The sequence below is a fragment of the Pongo pygmaeus genome, chromosome 10 (assembly GCF_028885625.2).
Source record: "Pongo pygmaeus isolate AG05252 chromosome 10, NHGRI_mPonPyg2-v2.0_pri, whole genome shotgun sequence".
NCBI classification, from domain to species: Eukaryota; Metazoa; Chordata; class Mammalia; order Primates; family Hominidae; genus Pongo; species Pongo pygmaeus.
The window spans coordinates 108,106,319-108,121,496 of NC_072383.2; the positions used below are offsets into that span (position 1 = coordinate 108,106,319).

At 43.3% G+C, this 15,178-nt stretch overlaps 1 protein-coding gene across 12 annotated transcripts in view; it reads left to right on the forward strand.

Moving 5' to 3' along the window:
* Window positions 1–15,178, forward strand: part of UBE3B (ubiquitin protein ligase E3B) — a 59,056-nt gene that overhangs the window by 962 nt on the left and 42,916 nt on the right. For 6 of the 12 annotated variants that reach the window (XM_054445380.2, XM_063646698.1, XM_054445378.1 and 3 more), the window contains exons 2-9: window positions 3,235–3,340; window positions 5,103–5,284; window positions 5,433–5,553; window positions 7,575–7,634; window positions 8,034–8,138; window positions 10,122–10,218; window positions 11,470–11,555; window positions 12,596–12,678. In XM_054445380.2, coding sequence (XP_054301355.1) covers window positions 5,124–5,284; window positions 5,433–5,553; window positions 7,575–7,634; window positions 8,034–8,138; window positions 10,122–10,218; window positions 11,470–11,555; window positions 12,596–12,678 — 713 coding nt within the window. In that variant the 5' untranslated portion in view covers window positions 3,235–3,340; window positions 5,103–5,123. The remainder of the gene's footprint in view (window positions 1–3,234; window positions 3,341–5,102; window positions 5,285–5,432; window positions 5,554–7,574; window positions 7,635–8,033; window positions 8,139–10,121; window positions 10,219–11,469; window positions 11,556–12,595; window positions 12,679–15,178) is intronic. The other 6 variants (XM_063646696.1, XM_063646699.1, XM_063646703.1 and 3 more) reach the window with 1 other exon arrangement.

Here is a 15,178-nt window from a genome sequence, read left to right on the forward strand (position 1 = left end):
GATTCAGATTCAAAAGCATCCACTTAGATAGGCTGTAGCTTTCAATAAATAATAGCTTTTACTATGAATAGTCTCTTTAAGTCCTGTTTCCTATTCTTTAAATAAAAATTAGATTATTGAGGCTGGCCACGGTGGCTCACGCCTGTAATCCTAGCACTTTGGGAGGCCGAGGTGGGAGGATCACCTGAGGTCAGAAGTTCAAGACCAGCGTGGCCAACATGGTGAAACCCCATCTCTACTAAAAATACAAAAATTAGCCGGGCGTGGTGGCGAGCGCCTTTAATCCCAGCTACTTGGGAGGCTGAAGCAGGAGAATCACTTGTACCTGGGAGGCGGAGGTTGCAGTGAGCAGAGTTCATACTGCTGCACTCCAGCCTGGGCAACAAAGTGAGACTCCATCTCAAAAAAACAAAAGATTATCGAGACCTGATAGAGCTGTTGAAAAGACAAGTTGGTTAAATATCTGTACAGTGTCTGATACACCGTCTGTCCAGAACAAATGGTGGTGGTCATTAAACCTGGTGGCCCAGCTTTTCTTACTGTACAGGGAAAATCCTCTTGGCTTAGTCAGCAGTTGGTATTTATGATGCTTCAGCTGAATCCTCCCTCTTAGTTATTACAGCCTTGACTCTGCCACATACTAATGGTCTAGACTGGACTAGATGAGATCATGAATGATCTTCTCATAGGACTCCTGTCCTTATTAGATGAGATCACTTATAAAGGACTTGACACATAATGGGCACTCATTTACTTTTTTAAATGATCTTGGTTATCACCAACCTCTTATTTTCTAATCTTTCTACCTATATGATTCTTGTTTCCCTAACTAGATTACAAGCTTCTTAAGGACAATACAATAAAGCTCACTTACATGCTACATGCTTTTAGATATCCCATATTAATATTTTCCCATTTAATCCTAATCACAATGTTGTGATGACTAAATTGAGGTACAAAAAGGATAAATGTTGCATTTAATCCTTTCAGCAACCCTAGGACATAGACACTATTATTACCCTCGATTTACACATAAGGAAACTGAGGCCTAGAGAGGATAAGTAACTTGGCCAAATGTCGGATAGAATGAGTACTAAAAAGAACCAAGGCCCGCTTTCTCTGATGCAAGACTTTTTCTGCTGCGCACAGCCTTTTCTTTGGTTCTCCATGGCATTTAGCAAAATAAGTACTTAATAAACACTTGATTGTGTGTTTTATTTATTGATGAACTATAGTATACACTGTGCAGGTGGAGAAGGTATATAGGAAAGGATGAGAAAAACTGTAAAGTGTAGGCTATTATATGGTATGAACAGAAATCAACCAATAACATTGCTGAAGGGATGATAATCTCAAGGAAGGGGATAAGAGTAATTTCTTATCCTGGGAGGCCCCCTGGGAGAAGTGAAAGTTTTAAGATCGTCTTACAGTACTTAGGTACAGTTTGCATGCAACTTTGTTTTTCTTCTGGGAAGAGGCTCCCTCTTCCCCTTCTAATTCCATGGACCCTCTGCCACTGAGGCAGTGTCTACATGTCATGGAGGGAGCATATCATTGTGCTCGTGGCTTGGTCCCTGCTCTTTTGCAGCCCTGAGGAGCTTGAATCTGTTACTCACTCTAAACAACAGGGCCAGGAGTTCATAGACCAAGGGACAGGACTGGTGAATCTTAGTGCACTTAAGATAGGAAAAAAGTTAATGGGTGAGAAATGTCAGACTGCCAGCATTATTTCCTACCCAGAGAACCTTAGTAACTGTCCAGGTGGGAGCCTCTGCTGAAGAGTTTTTTTTTTTTTTTTAATCCTTTTGTCTATAAAAATAATACACCAGTTAGACTTACTGACTATACCCTCTACAGTGTGCACTCAAGTACCTCCACAGGTACCTGATACACATCATCACATTTAGTCCTCATTATTAACCTCTAAGCCAATTAATAGATGATGATGGAAAAGACTCAGGGCCCAGTGCGGTGGCTCATACCTGTAATCCTAACATTTTGGGACCCCAAGGCAGGAGGATCTCTTGAGCCCAGGAGGTTGAGACCACCAACCTGGGCAACATAGCAAGACCCCACCTCTACAAAAAATTTAAAAACTAGCCAGATGTGGTGGTATGTACCTGTGGTCCCAGCTACTTGAGAAGCTGAGGTGGGAGAATCGCTTGATCCTGGGAGGTAGAAGCTGCAGTGAACCATGATTGCACCACTGCACTCCAGCTTGGATGACAGAGCGAGACCCTGCCTTAAAAAAAAAAAAAAAGACTTAGACCTTCTCCCTATAATATGTGGCAGAGCTAGGGACTGGCTCCAACTCTGTGTGACTCCCAAAGCCCGTGTGCCCCTCACTGTGCAGTGCTGCTTCACCATGTGCATGCTGTGGAAAATTTAGAAAATACAGACCAATTAAGAAAAATTTCCCCCAATTTCAGTACCTCAAAACAGCCACTGGTAACATGTTGGTATAGTTCATGCTAGTTTTGTATCTGTGTGTGTGTGCATTTTTCTTTAGGCAATTGGGATCTTATTGGTCCACAGGCAGCCCTTTATTCACTTCTAAGGCATAAACGTTTTTCCATTATCATTAAAAATTTCAAACACGCTGAGGCAGGAGAATGGCGTGAACCCAGGAGGCAGAGCTTGCAGTGAGCCAACATCGCGCCACTGCACTCCAGCCTGGGCGACAGAGCGAGACTCCGTCTCAAAAAAAAAAAAAATATGTCAAACATGGCCAGGCACAGTGGCTCACACCTGTAATCCCAACTGAGATAGGGTATGATGGCACACACCTGTAATCCCAGCTACTTGGGAGGCTGAAGCAGGAGAATCGCTTGAACCTGGGAGCAGAAGTTGTAGTGAGCTGAAATTATGCTGCTGCACTTCAACCTCAGCGACAGAGTGAGACTATCTCAAAAAAAAAAAAAAAAAAGGAAAATGTCAAATATAATTTTCAATAGCTCTTTAACATTCCATGACCTCTAAGTTATTTTGCTTCCATCACAGCTTTAATTCAACAACAACTTTGGGATTTATTTTCAACATAGTCCCTTTAAACTGTGAGGATTGAAGAGATACAGTATAAAACTTAGATGAGACATTAAATAAAGAGGACCCAGTGGTGTTTTTAAAAAACCATTGGCATTGTAGTTATTACTTTTACTCAGTGAGGAAGATGTATGATACCACACCTATAAAATTTAACCCTAAGTCTGGATTTTTTTCTTCTGCTTCTGCCAGAAAAAATAACAAGCTTTTCTGAAGTGAGAAGCTGTTCTCAGCCACGAGTCCTGTGCAAGATCACTAATGATTACCTGGCATTTCTGCGACACAGGCAGGTCCTCAGGTGAGATCTCCAGACTTTACTGTTGGGGCAGGAAGCGTAAATGATTCAGAAGATGGCTACCGTTTCTCTCCAAGCCTTTTATAAGTTGGTGCAAAAGTAATTACGACTTAGTGTTTTTTTAAAAAAGTTGAAAACCACAATTACTTTTGTACCAACCTAATACCTTCCCTCCTGTGGTCAAGTGGGCTCTGTTAGTTTGTTTCAAGGATTACTGATGATGTTTGACAGATCACTGTTGAGAAGGGGTCACAGAGGTCCCTTGATATGTTCATGTGGTGGGAGGCTAGCACCAACTTTTTTTTGGTTATAAAAGAGTATTATTTTATTGTCCTTATTAATACTAATAATAGAGCACACTTATTAAATGCCTTTCAATAACACGTAATTCATTTAATACCTCTAGGAGATAATACTGTTAAGTCCAATATTTATTTTAATAATTTTTAAATTTCTTTGTATGGATGTAGGGGGTACAGGTTTCTTATATGCGTATGTTGTGTAATGGTGGAGTCTGGGCTTTTAGTGCACCCATCATCTGAATGGTGAACATTGTACCAATAAATAATTGTTCAATCCTTACCCCTGTCCCATCTCCCACCTTTTGGAGTCTCCATTATCTTATTCCACTCTGTTTGTCCATGTGGGCCCATTGTTTTGCTCCCACTTCTAAGTGAGGTCATGCAGTATTTGCCTTTCAGTTTCAGAGTTATTTCACTTAGGATAGATGGCCCCTAGTTCTAGCCATCCAACTTTTTACTCTGGATGATATTTTCATGTGGGTGACTGGTAGATTGTTTTCTGGAAGTCTAGATTTCTGAATAATTCATTTCAGTGTTTTTAACTGGGCTGATTGTGCATTTTGTATAGAATGGCAACATCATCAAGCATCTAAAGAAATCATCTCAATATGGGAGCCTCCGTGGGTCACTGCTGTGTGCTTTAGGCTGCTAGCAAAAGCTGTTCCTTTAGGAAAAAACAGTTACTGGTGATTTAGATAAAAACTTAGTATATAATTTAGAGCTGCTCTTCAGAAAAGCACCCGTTAGTGGACAGGACCAGTTCTGCAGTAAAGCCTTCACTGGTCCTTGGCAGGATGGTAATTGTAAGGACAATGGAATAAGCTATACATAAAACCAAATATCTTCAATGTAATGGACTGTCTTGCATTCTGAAGTATGTACCTTTTGCTTTGTTAATGTTGAAATGGCCCTTTCTTTTTTGTGTGCTGTCAAAAAGTATGCACTGGTAAATATTTGTTTAGTGAATGGATGAATACAATGATGATGACAGCAAATAATCATGTTTGATTTTTCCCTCAAGTCTTTACTTGGCAAAATAAAAGCTGACTTCTCAGTTTTGGTTTCCCAAATACTGTGGACTACTCCAGAAAATTCAAATATCTGGGAATCTTTGACCTATAGGATACCTGGTTTGAATTAGAGCTTTATGGGTGGGACTGATCCATTCTTTGTTCGTAAAGCTGGGCCTGCCCTTATCCTATGCCAGGTGCTGTGCTCTTTCCCTTAAGAAGATGTGATTATTTAATATAGGATGTAGCATCCCTGGTCTTGGTGAGTTGCATGAAAGAGCCTATAGGAGGTTGGGACTTGTGCCAGAGAGCTGTTAGCACTTTGGAGGGTGTTGACAGGTCCTGAGTATCTCTGCTGCCCAGGTCCCTGCCCACCCTCTGCTCTTGAGCCCCTTTCTATGTGTGTTTTTCACACAACAATCTACAACACCTGCTTGCCCATTTTCCTTGCAGGGTTTGTGCAAGTTTGCAAACATGTTCACCCTGTCTCAGACCTCGAGAGCATGGTTCATCGATAGAGCCCGTCAGGCACGAGAAGAAAGGCTTGTGCAGAAGGAGCGGGAGCGGGCAGCTGTCGTGATCCAGGCCCATGTCCGGAGTTTTCTCTGTCGGAGTCGACTGCAGAGAGATATCAGGTAAGGGCTAGGATCTCCCTAGCACATGATTCTCTGGCTCCCAATTAATAGCAGATAAATGAGTTTTTTCTCATAAAGTGCTTGAAAAGCCTTCCAGGTGCTACAAGCTGTTAATTTAAAATGTCTTTTTTTGCCCTTTCCTTTCTAGGAGAGAGATTGATGACTTTTTTAAAGCACATGACCCTGAGTCCACTAAAAGAAGTGCACTTTGTATTTTTAAGATTGCCAGGAAACTGCTGTTCTTATTCAGAATCAAAGAGGATAATGAGGTAAAATGATAATAGCAAACATGTATAATACTTCCATATGTCAGATCTTTTTTAATTATTGATATTAACTCAGTTCTTATAGCAGCTTTATGAGGTAATTACTGTCACCCTCACATCCTGTCCCTTTTGTTTTCTTGGGACCTGTTTTGGAGGGATTTTGCCCAATGCTTTTAGGAATCTTTTCACATTGACCATTATAAGCACAAGTTGAACTCAGATGCATGCAAGAGTCAGGAAGTTTAGGTAAATGAGTAAAAAAAAAACATATATGAGATAAAACATAATACAAAATACAAATCATATTAAACAGTAACTGACAGGCAGCAGTGGTGAGGACATCAAAGGGAGTAGCAGGGTCTGTGGCCTGCCCCATCCGTGGGGAGCAGCTACTACACACCTCGGTGGTGGACTCATACTCTGATTTTTTTTTTGAGACGAAGTCTCGCTCTGTTGCCAGGCTGGTGTGCAGTGGCACGATCTCGGCTCATTGCCAGTCTTCACCTCTCGGTTTCAAGCAATTCTCCGGCCTCAGCTTCCCTAGTAGCTGGAACTATAGGCGCGTGCCACCACGCCCAGCTAATTTTTGTATTTTTAGTAGAAATGGGGTTTCACCATGTTGGCCAGGATGCTCTCGATCTCTTAACCTTGTGATCCACCTGCCTCAGCCTCCCAGAGTGCTGGGGTTACAGGCGTGAGCCACTGTACCCAGCCTCTGATTTTTTTTTTTTTTTTTAAAGAGATGCCAAAGATCTGAGTCTTTATGCTCAATGTTCGTTCATTCTTTCTTTCATTTTCTGAGACAGGGTCTCACTGTCGCCCAGGCTGGAGTGCAGTAGCACTATCACAGCTCACTATAGTCTTGACCTCCCAAGTCTCAAACGATTCTTCTACCTCAACCTCCTGAGTAGCTGGGACTGCAGATGTGTGCCACCACGCACAGCAAATTTTTGTATTTTTTGTAGAGATAGAGTTTTACCATATTGCCCAGGCTTGTCTCAAACTCCTGGGCTCAAGTGATCCACCTGCCTCAGCCTCCCAAAGTGCTGGGATTACAGGCGTGAGCCACCATCAATGTTCTAATTTGTAAATCTTGGCAATTTGAAATTTTTTAAATATCCTACAAATCATACAAAAGGTGCCAGTTTGCACCTTAGGGATTAGAATGATCAGCCTGAAAAATGTAATCCCAGAAAAGCAGCTAGTTATCTGTAATAGTACTAACAATGCCACTGAGGCATGTCTCCATGTTACCAGCTGTTAAGCATTCGCTATTGCTAAGCTTCACATTGTGCCAACCCTCTCTAGGCACTGGGCCCTTGGGAGGAAACAGGACGGGCAAGATCTCTATGCTCATGGAGCTCATAGCCCAGCAAGAGAGGGAGGACTATGCAGGCAGTGAACACATGATTACGTAGATGAGGACAGATAAGCTGGAGGAGGTGAACCTTATCTTACAGAGAAGGAAACTGCAGCTCAGGGTGGTAGGGCAGCCCGCCCAATATCACATGGTTTAAGGGTGGATCCAGGATTGGTATAGCCAAAATGGAACCTGTTTTCTAGTTTCCACTTTTCTTCCTTTTGCATTACAGGATAAAAGTGGTGATACAGCAGCCTTTGGCTACTGTCTGTGAGGCAAAAGTCAGTATCCATGGTGCTTAAGAAACGGTAAACTGGAGAGCACAGTTGAGGAGACAGCAGTAGGCCTGCAGGAATCCAAGTCCAGTTTGCCAGATTGATATTGTTTTTTGAAAGAAGCCTCAATTTGGATTTTTATGTGAAGTATACCAGTTTCTAAAACATTTCTATAGGGTTCCTCCAGCTCTTGGGCCACCAGTTGGAGAACCCTTTAGTCTTTATGATCTTCAGTGTCCTCATCTGTAGGAAGGAACTGCATGTGATTATGTGTGAATCACCTGGCATAATACTTGCACATGCCAGGTACCTGCCGAAGGCTTGTTTTCTTTGTTTTCACTTTTCGATGGGTTGTGGGAATGTATAACCCCCAGTATGTCTCTTTGCAGAGATTTGAGAAGTTGTGTCGCAGCATCCTGAGCAGCATGGATGCTGAGAATGAGCCTAAGGTAAGTGGACGGGAGCCGCAGTGTTTCCCACAAGCTCTTAAGGGCCAGCCTACTGGGCTCTGAAAGTTCCTGTTGAATGTTAGGACCAATTCATACACAAATGCAAATAAGTAGTGGATGGAAAACATTACCAAAGTACAAATGATTCCTTACTTTCTTCATGATCCAAGTAGCTACGTTCTGCTTTTGCCACAACACAGGATAGTAAATTTTCTTACTAGGCTATTTTGTCTTTGGGTTTAGTGTTAAAATAAGTCCTGTTTACAGCTTATTCGTCCATTCAGGTCCACTGCTTTATCTGGCAGTGGACCTAACTAATAGGTCCAGTTCCAACAGTTAGAGCATATGTGATATGATCTCTATAACAGCCCATGACATTCCTCTTTTTCCCTCCTATAGGTGTGGTATGTGTCCCTGGCTTGTTCTAAGGACCTCACCCTCCTTTGGATTAAACAGATCAAGAACATTCTGTGGTACTGCTGTGATTTTCTCAAGCAGCTCAAGGTAAAAAAAAAAAAAAAAAAAAAGGCAAAACCAGAAACAGTAAATATGTCATTTTCACCTGTAGATTTTAGTCTGTATTTTCAGAGTCCCTATCAACCAGAGTTGCTAGTTGAGCCACTGTTCTGGAAGAGAGGAATTTTGATGCTGTTATCAATATGAGCCCTCCTCTGGTGTGTGTTGGACCCTTAACCCGCTTGCCACGCCACAGCCTCCATGCCAGGGAATCCGTCACTTTCCTTCCCGTTCATTTAATGTAATCGGTACTTTATGATCTACATTATTATATTAGTCAGGCCTCTTGTTAAAAGTACAGAAGCCCAATGTGAGCACAGCTAGTATCACCTACCGGTTAAGCAAGGAAGAGAACGTTGTGCTCTAGAATATATTCAGTAACGTGGCAGCTGGGGTGAGGAGAGCCAGGGGGTTCTGGATTCTCTCTCTCATTCTTTTCTCTCATCCCTGCTCCCTTTTGGGGTCACCTCGTCCTTCCCTGCTGTAATGACGGCAACCAGCAGTTTTGACTTTATATTCTTACTCTGTCTTGACTAAAGGGAGGAGAGGCCTCCCGACCAGTTCAAAAATCCAGGTTTCTTGTAGGTCCAGTGGAATCCTGGGTTCGTCCCTGAACCAGTCACAGTGGCAAGAGGAATGGGGTACTGCCGCTAGCCCAGCCTGGTCCTGTGTTCCCCTACCCCCTTCAGTGTTCTGAAAAGGATGGACGGGGTGTGAGCAGACATATACAGGAGCTTCTTCCACTTTGCATATAGGGAGAGAGAGGTTTCAGGGCCAGATGCTTGGCAAGGACAGAGATAGCAGCTCAGTAATGGAACGAAAGTCCCCGGACCGCCCCCCGCCCCAGTAATAATCCATTCCCAGCCATCCCTCTTTGGGTGTTCAGGAATGGCTCTTGCCACACCTGGCTTGTCAGGTGAGGCATGGCTCAGGGCAGGGTTTCCACACTATGTTCCTCGGAGCCCTGGGAGTCCACCAGAATGCCTTAGGGCCAAGTGGGCAGGTTATTTCCCTGCCTGCACTCGAGCCAGGCAGATCCTTGTTTATCTGCTCTCTGTGTTTACATTCCAAAACAGATTGCTCTTTTGAGGAGAGGCTCTTCTATTTTGGACAAACAAAAAAAGTTTATGCAAAGCAACAGACGTCAGGAGAAAAAGGGCCCTGACTCTGGAGCCAGGAATATGTGAAATTGAGTCCTGATTCTGCTGTTCATTTCCCACGTGGCCTTGAACAAGCTGCTTCCCCTCTCTTACTGTCGATGAGCTTAGAGGTTTGAACTCAGTGGTCTCCAAGGTTGTCTCCGAGATCCCTTCCAGGGGGACCTGCTATAGGGTCTGTGGGCCTAGAAAGCAGTCAGGCCTTTTGCTTGACTTACACTTGGTGAAACAATGAACTGTCATCAAAATTAGAACAGCAGCCAACATTACATGGAGTTATCTATGTGCCAGACACTGTTCTTAGTGCATCGTACGCATTAATCCATTTACTTCTCACAACAACCCTATGAGGAAAGCAGTGTTACTATTTCTGGTCAACAGATGAGGAAACTGAGGCACAGAGAGGTTAAGAAACTTGCCTAAGCTCACACAGCTAGTAAGTGGTAAAGTCAGAAGGCTGAGCCCAGAGTCCCAGTCATGCTCAATTGCATTTCTGCTGTGTTGCTGCAGAGTTCAGACAGACAGGCAGGCACATGTACATACAGTAAGCCAGCCCTGGTCATCTTGTTTTCTAGGGATTCTCAATTCTCCACTCCCAAGAATACATGATTCCACGGTCAGGCACTAGAGTGCCAAATTCCCTGTTATTTAACTCCTGGAGTGGTCATTGCCCAAGAGAAAAAGAATTAAGACTGACTTATAATCCTGACTCTGATTCCAGGCTGAGTGCCCGTAGAGCAGTTGTAAAGTGAACACTTCACTGTCTGGAATCAGAGGATGTGTGTCTTAATCTTGCTGTGTTTATTGTTTCCAGCCTGAAATCCTGCAGGACTCCCGACTCATCACCCTGTACCTCACGATGCTTGTCACCTTCACGGACACTTCAACGTGGAAAATTCTTCGGGGAAAAGGTCTGTGGGACTTGCTTCAAAATGTTGTCTAACCAACATTTCCATAGAGAGCTCGGGGACCTTTTTTCCTTTGTAAGAAGCATTTTTGCCACAAGCCTCAGGGAAGGCCCTGAGACGATACAAATGAGGATGGCCCTTGGTGCTGACCATCAGACTGCATCGCAGTATCCAGAATCCATTCAGCATTGTGTGTTGTACTCGACCCTTCTTTGAATTTACATTTAAAGGCGTGGTTCTTCTGATTTTAATTTTTATAATTTCCACAGTGCCTTAGCCTCCAAGTGATAACATTCACTTAAGCGTTGTCATTTTACTTGGAAAATCATTAGGTTGTGAATAATTCTATTTTGCCCATAAAATTTGCATTATAAACTGCTTCCTTCCCTGGTAAGTGTCGTTAGCCCCATGTGTTTCATGTGGTCATTTCATTCATCTGTTCAACAAGTAGCCCATACATGCCAGATGCCGCTAGGCGCTGAAGACAGAGATAAGCAAAACAGGAAGGGGCATTGCCCTCCAGGGACTTTAGGTGCTTCCTTCCTCACAGAACTTAAAGTCCGATGAGGAAAACAGGCATTAAATAGATGTCGCTAATAGATATAAAATGACAATAATGTGGTAAGTGTTTGGAAGGAAGCATGAAAGAGAAATGAGAGTGTCCAGTAGGGTGGGGAGGCCTTGCTTGGTCTGGGGCTCTAGCTTTCCTGAAGAAGTGGTGTGTAAGCTGAGAGCTGGAGAGAGCTACGATTCACAGAGTGAAGAGCGGGGATGAAACGGAAAGCAGGGGAAACTGTATGCAAGGCTCCAGGTCAGCAGGGAGGGTTTATTTCAGTCATGACCCTGGCCTCTTGAGGGGAACCCAAAAATTGTTGAGTTGTGGGCCCTGCCGGGAAGCTCATGTCCCATTGAGGAGAGTAGGCATCCCCCTGGCGAAGACAGTGCCAGGCCCTAGGAGGGAATTAGAAAAGGTGCTACAGGAGCTCAGAGGCCAGAGATGTCACTTCTGGCTAGGGGTGTGAGAGGACCCATCACTCAAGAGGTGACACTTGAGCCAGGCCTTCCAGGAGAGACAGAGTTCCAGATACGCATTGCCTCCCTGTACTCTGGCACCAGGCCTAAGGGAAAAGGGAGGCAAGCCAGGGGGTATCTCATTTCTTAGGGCCTCGGATGTGGGACACAATTTCCTGTCCCACATAAACAGGTCACATTATGACAAGAGACTTTTTTGTTCTCACTGTTTTCTTTCTTTAGGTGAAAGTCTTCGACCAGCGATGAACCACGTTTGTGCAAATATAATGGGACATCTCAACCAGCATGGATTTTATTCTGTGCTGCAGGTCTGTGACTCCTGCCCCCCAGTGTGCGACTTCTCCACTCTCCAACACCTGCACTTGGATTTTTACATTTGCGTTCAGCATACCTGGTGCCCTCCTCAGAAACACTTTTCATAGGAAGAGCTTGATGCCTGCTGTCCTCTTCTTCCTTCCCCTGCCGTGTCTCACTTGTGGGTCAGGTAAAGGGAGGGCAGTGGTGCTGGGATCCCTTGAATGCTCCACATTTTTGGCTGCAAGGGTAATCCAGTCTTTTGACATTTAAACTCTGGAAGGAGACCTCAGGGCTTGTTCCCTCAGATTCCTTCTTGGTTGATGTCTAGAATCGTATTTCTAGCTCTGTGTCCTCAAACAGCCCTCTCCACTTTGTACCTTGTTGTGCCAGATCATACCTCTAGGGAATTGTTAAGAAAGCCTGATTGCTGTTTAAAGGTACTATGGAATTCTTGAGTTTGAGCAGTAATGTTGACTTTGCCCTTCCTTCTCCCTAGTGCTGTGATGGGCTGTTTCCTGATTTGGTTTCATATGCTTCTCACAACAACCCTGTGAGGTGGTCTGTTGGCAGAAGCTGGTATGACTGGCAGTTGTCTCACTAGAGGAACCTTCTACTTCACACCGTAATTAAACGGTTTCTAAAATAATATGGTGTCTTTAAATTTTAAGTCTGGCATTATTTTTATTAGCTGTTTTTTTAACTTTATTATTAAAGAATTTCTAACCATAATATTTAGAGAAAGAGTGGTAGAGTTAACCTCGTTACCCAATACTTTCTTCCCTTTCCTTTTATAAAAACACTGCATACGGTTTTTGGGGGTTTTTTTTTGTTGTTGTTGTTTTAAGAGACAGGGTTGCTCTGTCACCCAGGCTGGCCTCAAGGAATCCTCCTGCCTCAGCCTCCTGAGCTGGGACTGTAGGCACAAGCCACCATGCCTGGCTCACAATACAGTTTTTTTATCTGAAGCACTCAGTTTACTTTTTTGCTTTTTTATGTACAAATGAATATAAAGTTGGTATTATCCTCTGACCAATTAAAACATTCTTTTCAGATACTGTTAACCCGTGGCCTGGCAAGACCCCGTCCTTGTCTATCCAAAGGCACTTTAACAGCAGCCTTTTCTCTAGCGTTACGGTGAGTAAGAAACCATAGCTGAGGTGTTGGCATGTTCTTGAATGCTTCCTCCTCTTGGTTTTTCTTTCTCTCGTTACTGGTATTAGGTATAGACTTGCCCACTTTGTCAGAATTTACAGGAAGCATTGTTCTTAATGAAAGTGAGCACTTTTGTGACTGCTCAAACTTTTTCTTAATCTTCAGTCTTGAATATTTCTTAATCTTCAGCCCTGAATATTATTGCAGTGTGATCTTTGGAAACTATTCAAAATGAATTTCTTTTATCTAAAAGAGGCCAAGATGCAATCATTTTTCCTTTTGAAGTTTTAATTGACGAAACAAAAAACCTAGGAGCCAGAAGAAGCCCAGCAAAGGGCAGGGTGAGAGGATTAAGGAAATAATGCGAACACGCATGTAAAATGTTAGAATTTGGAGGACCAGAGAAGAGGTGATATTTGCCTTCACTTAGTTTGGAGATGTCAAGTACTGAAGAAGCTAAGTAATTCCTTATGGAAATTATGCCTGCAATTCTGAGAATTGCCAGATGTAAAACACTGTGCTTATTCAGAGGTCCAGAACATGTTTAAACTGTCGAGGGGAACACTAGCTTGGGGAGATGTTAATAAAAGATCCTGGAAGGAAGAGTGTCATGGTGGAACCAGCTTGGTGAAAGCTGCCTGCTCTGCCCCCATCTGTGGATCTACAGTACACTTTCATGCTGAGAGCTCTGAGAAGTCCTGCTATGCTAGCAGGACCCCGTGGGCTTATTTAACCCGGGGTTGGCCCAAACATATCTGAGCATGGAATACCCCTGCCTTGTTTTTTGGATGCCATTGATATCCCATGAAATCATTTTCCATGGAAAACCTATTTGGAAAATGATGGGCTAGAGCATGGGTTGGCCAAATTTTCTGGAAAGAGCCGGATAAATATTTTCAACTCTATGGGCCATACAGCCTCTGTCACAACCACTCTGCCACTGCATCTTGAAAGCAGCCGTAGATTGTACATACACAAATGAGCATGACTGTGTTCCAGTACAACTTTATTTACAAGAATAGGCCATAGTTTATAAACACCTGGTCTAGACTGTGCTTTCCACTAACCACTAGCCACAGGGGGCTGTTTAAATGAAAATTCATTTAAGTTAAATAAAATGAAGAATTCACTTCCTCAGTTGCATTAGCCACATTTCAAATGCTCAGCAGCCACATGTAACTAGTGGCAATTGTGTGGGACAGCACAAATATAGAAAACTTCCAGCATCACAGAAAGTTCTGTTGGACAAGGCTGACCTAGAGCAGGTCTGTCTGATGGATATATAGTTAGAGCCACATTTAAAAAGCCAAAAGAGGCCAGGCACGGTGGCCCATGCCTGTAATCCCAGCACTTTGGGAGACCGAGGTGGGCAGATCATTTTGAGCTCAGGAGTTCAAGACCAGCCTGGGCAACATGGCCAAACATTGTCTCTACAAAAAATACAAACATTAGCTGGGCATGGTGGCATGTGCCTGTGGTTCCAGCTACTCAGGAGTCTGAGGTGGGAGGATCACTGCAGCCAGGGAAGTCAAGGCTACAGCGAGCCATGATTGAGCTTCTCCAGCCTGGATGACAGAGTAATACCTGGTCTCAAAAAAAAAAAGTCAAAATAAAAGGGAAATTTAGTATAATGATATGTTTTTATTTAAACTAATATATCCAAAATGTTATTTTTACATGTAACCAATATTTTTAAATTATTTTAATTAAAATTAAATAATGTGTTACATTTTTCTCTTCATGCCAAGTCTTCAAAACTGGTATGTACTTAGAGCGCGTCTGAGTTTGGACCAGCCACATTTTTAAGTGCTCAGTAGCCACATATAGCCAGTGGCTGCCATATTAGACCACATGCCTCTAGAGGCTAGACCCTCACACAGAAGAACAGGATGTAACCGGTTATGCTATCATTAGTTACGGAAGTATAACTAATTATCTAATGAACAATTGCACCTTCATTTCATACTTTTAGAGAAGTTACGTGAGTTGTATTTGATGAGCCCTAATATCTAGGTACAAACAGGTTTTCCCAGAAGCCTAAGAAACAGATTCACTGCAACTGTCCCTACCCGAGTCACTTTGTGGGGCAGCTCATTCCAGCAGCATTGCCCACTGTCCTCTGGCAGACACAGTGAAGGTCAGCACACTGAGGCCTGAACTCTCAAGCTCAGGAGCAGCTCTGCCTCCCCCTCCACCTCCAGAGACACAAGCTCTAGGAGCACCTCACCTTTCTTTCCTGTCCAGCATCCCTCCCCTGTCCCGGTGTGGTTGTAATTCACATATGATTCACCAGCATGCTCACATCCAGTCATTCCACCACACTTAAATTCTCCTTTAAGAATATAACCAGCACCCATCCTTGCAGTTTTTCTTCTCTGTATGTATTAGATTCCACTGAATCACTTATGAAGGCCAGGCTACTCTAAAGCCTTTTTCCCAAATAGTACTTTTCCCCTCTGAATGTTTGTATATAATTGAACAC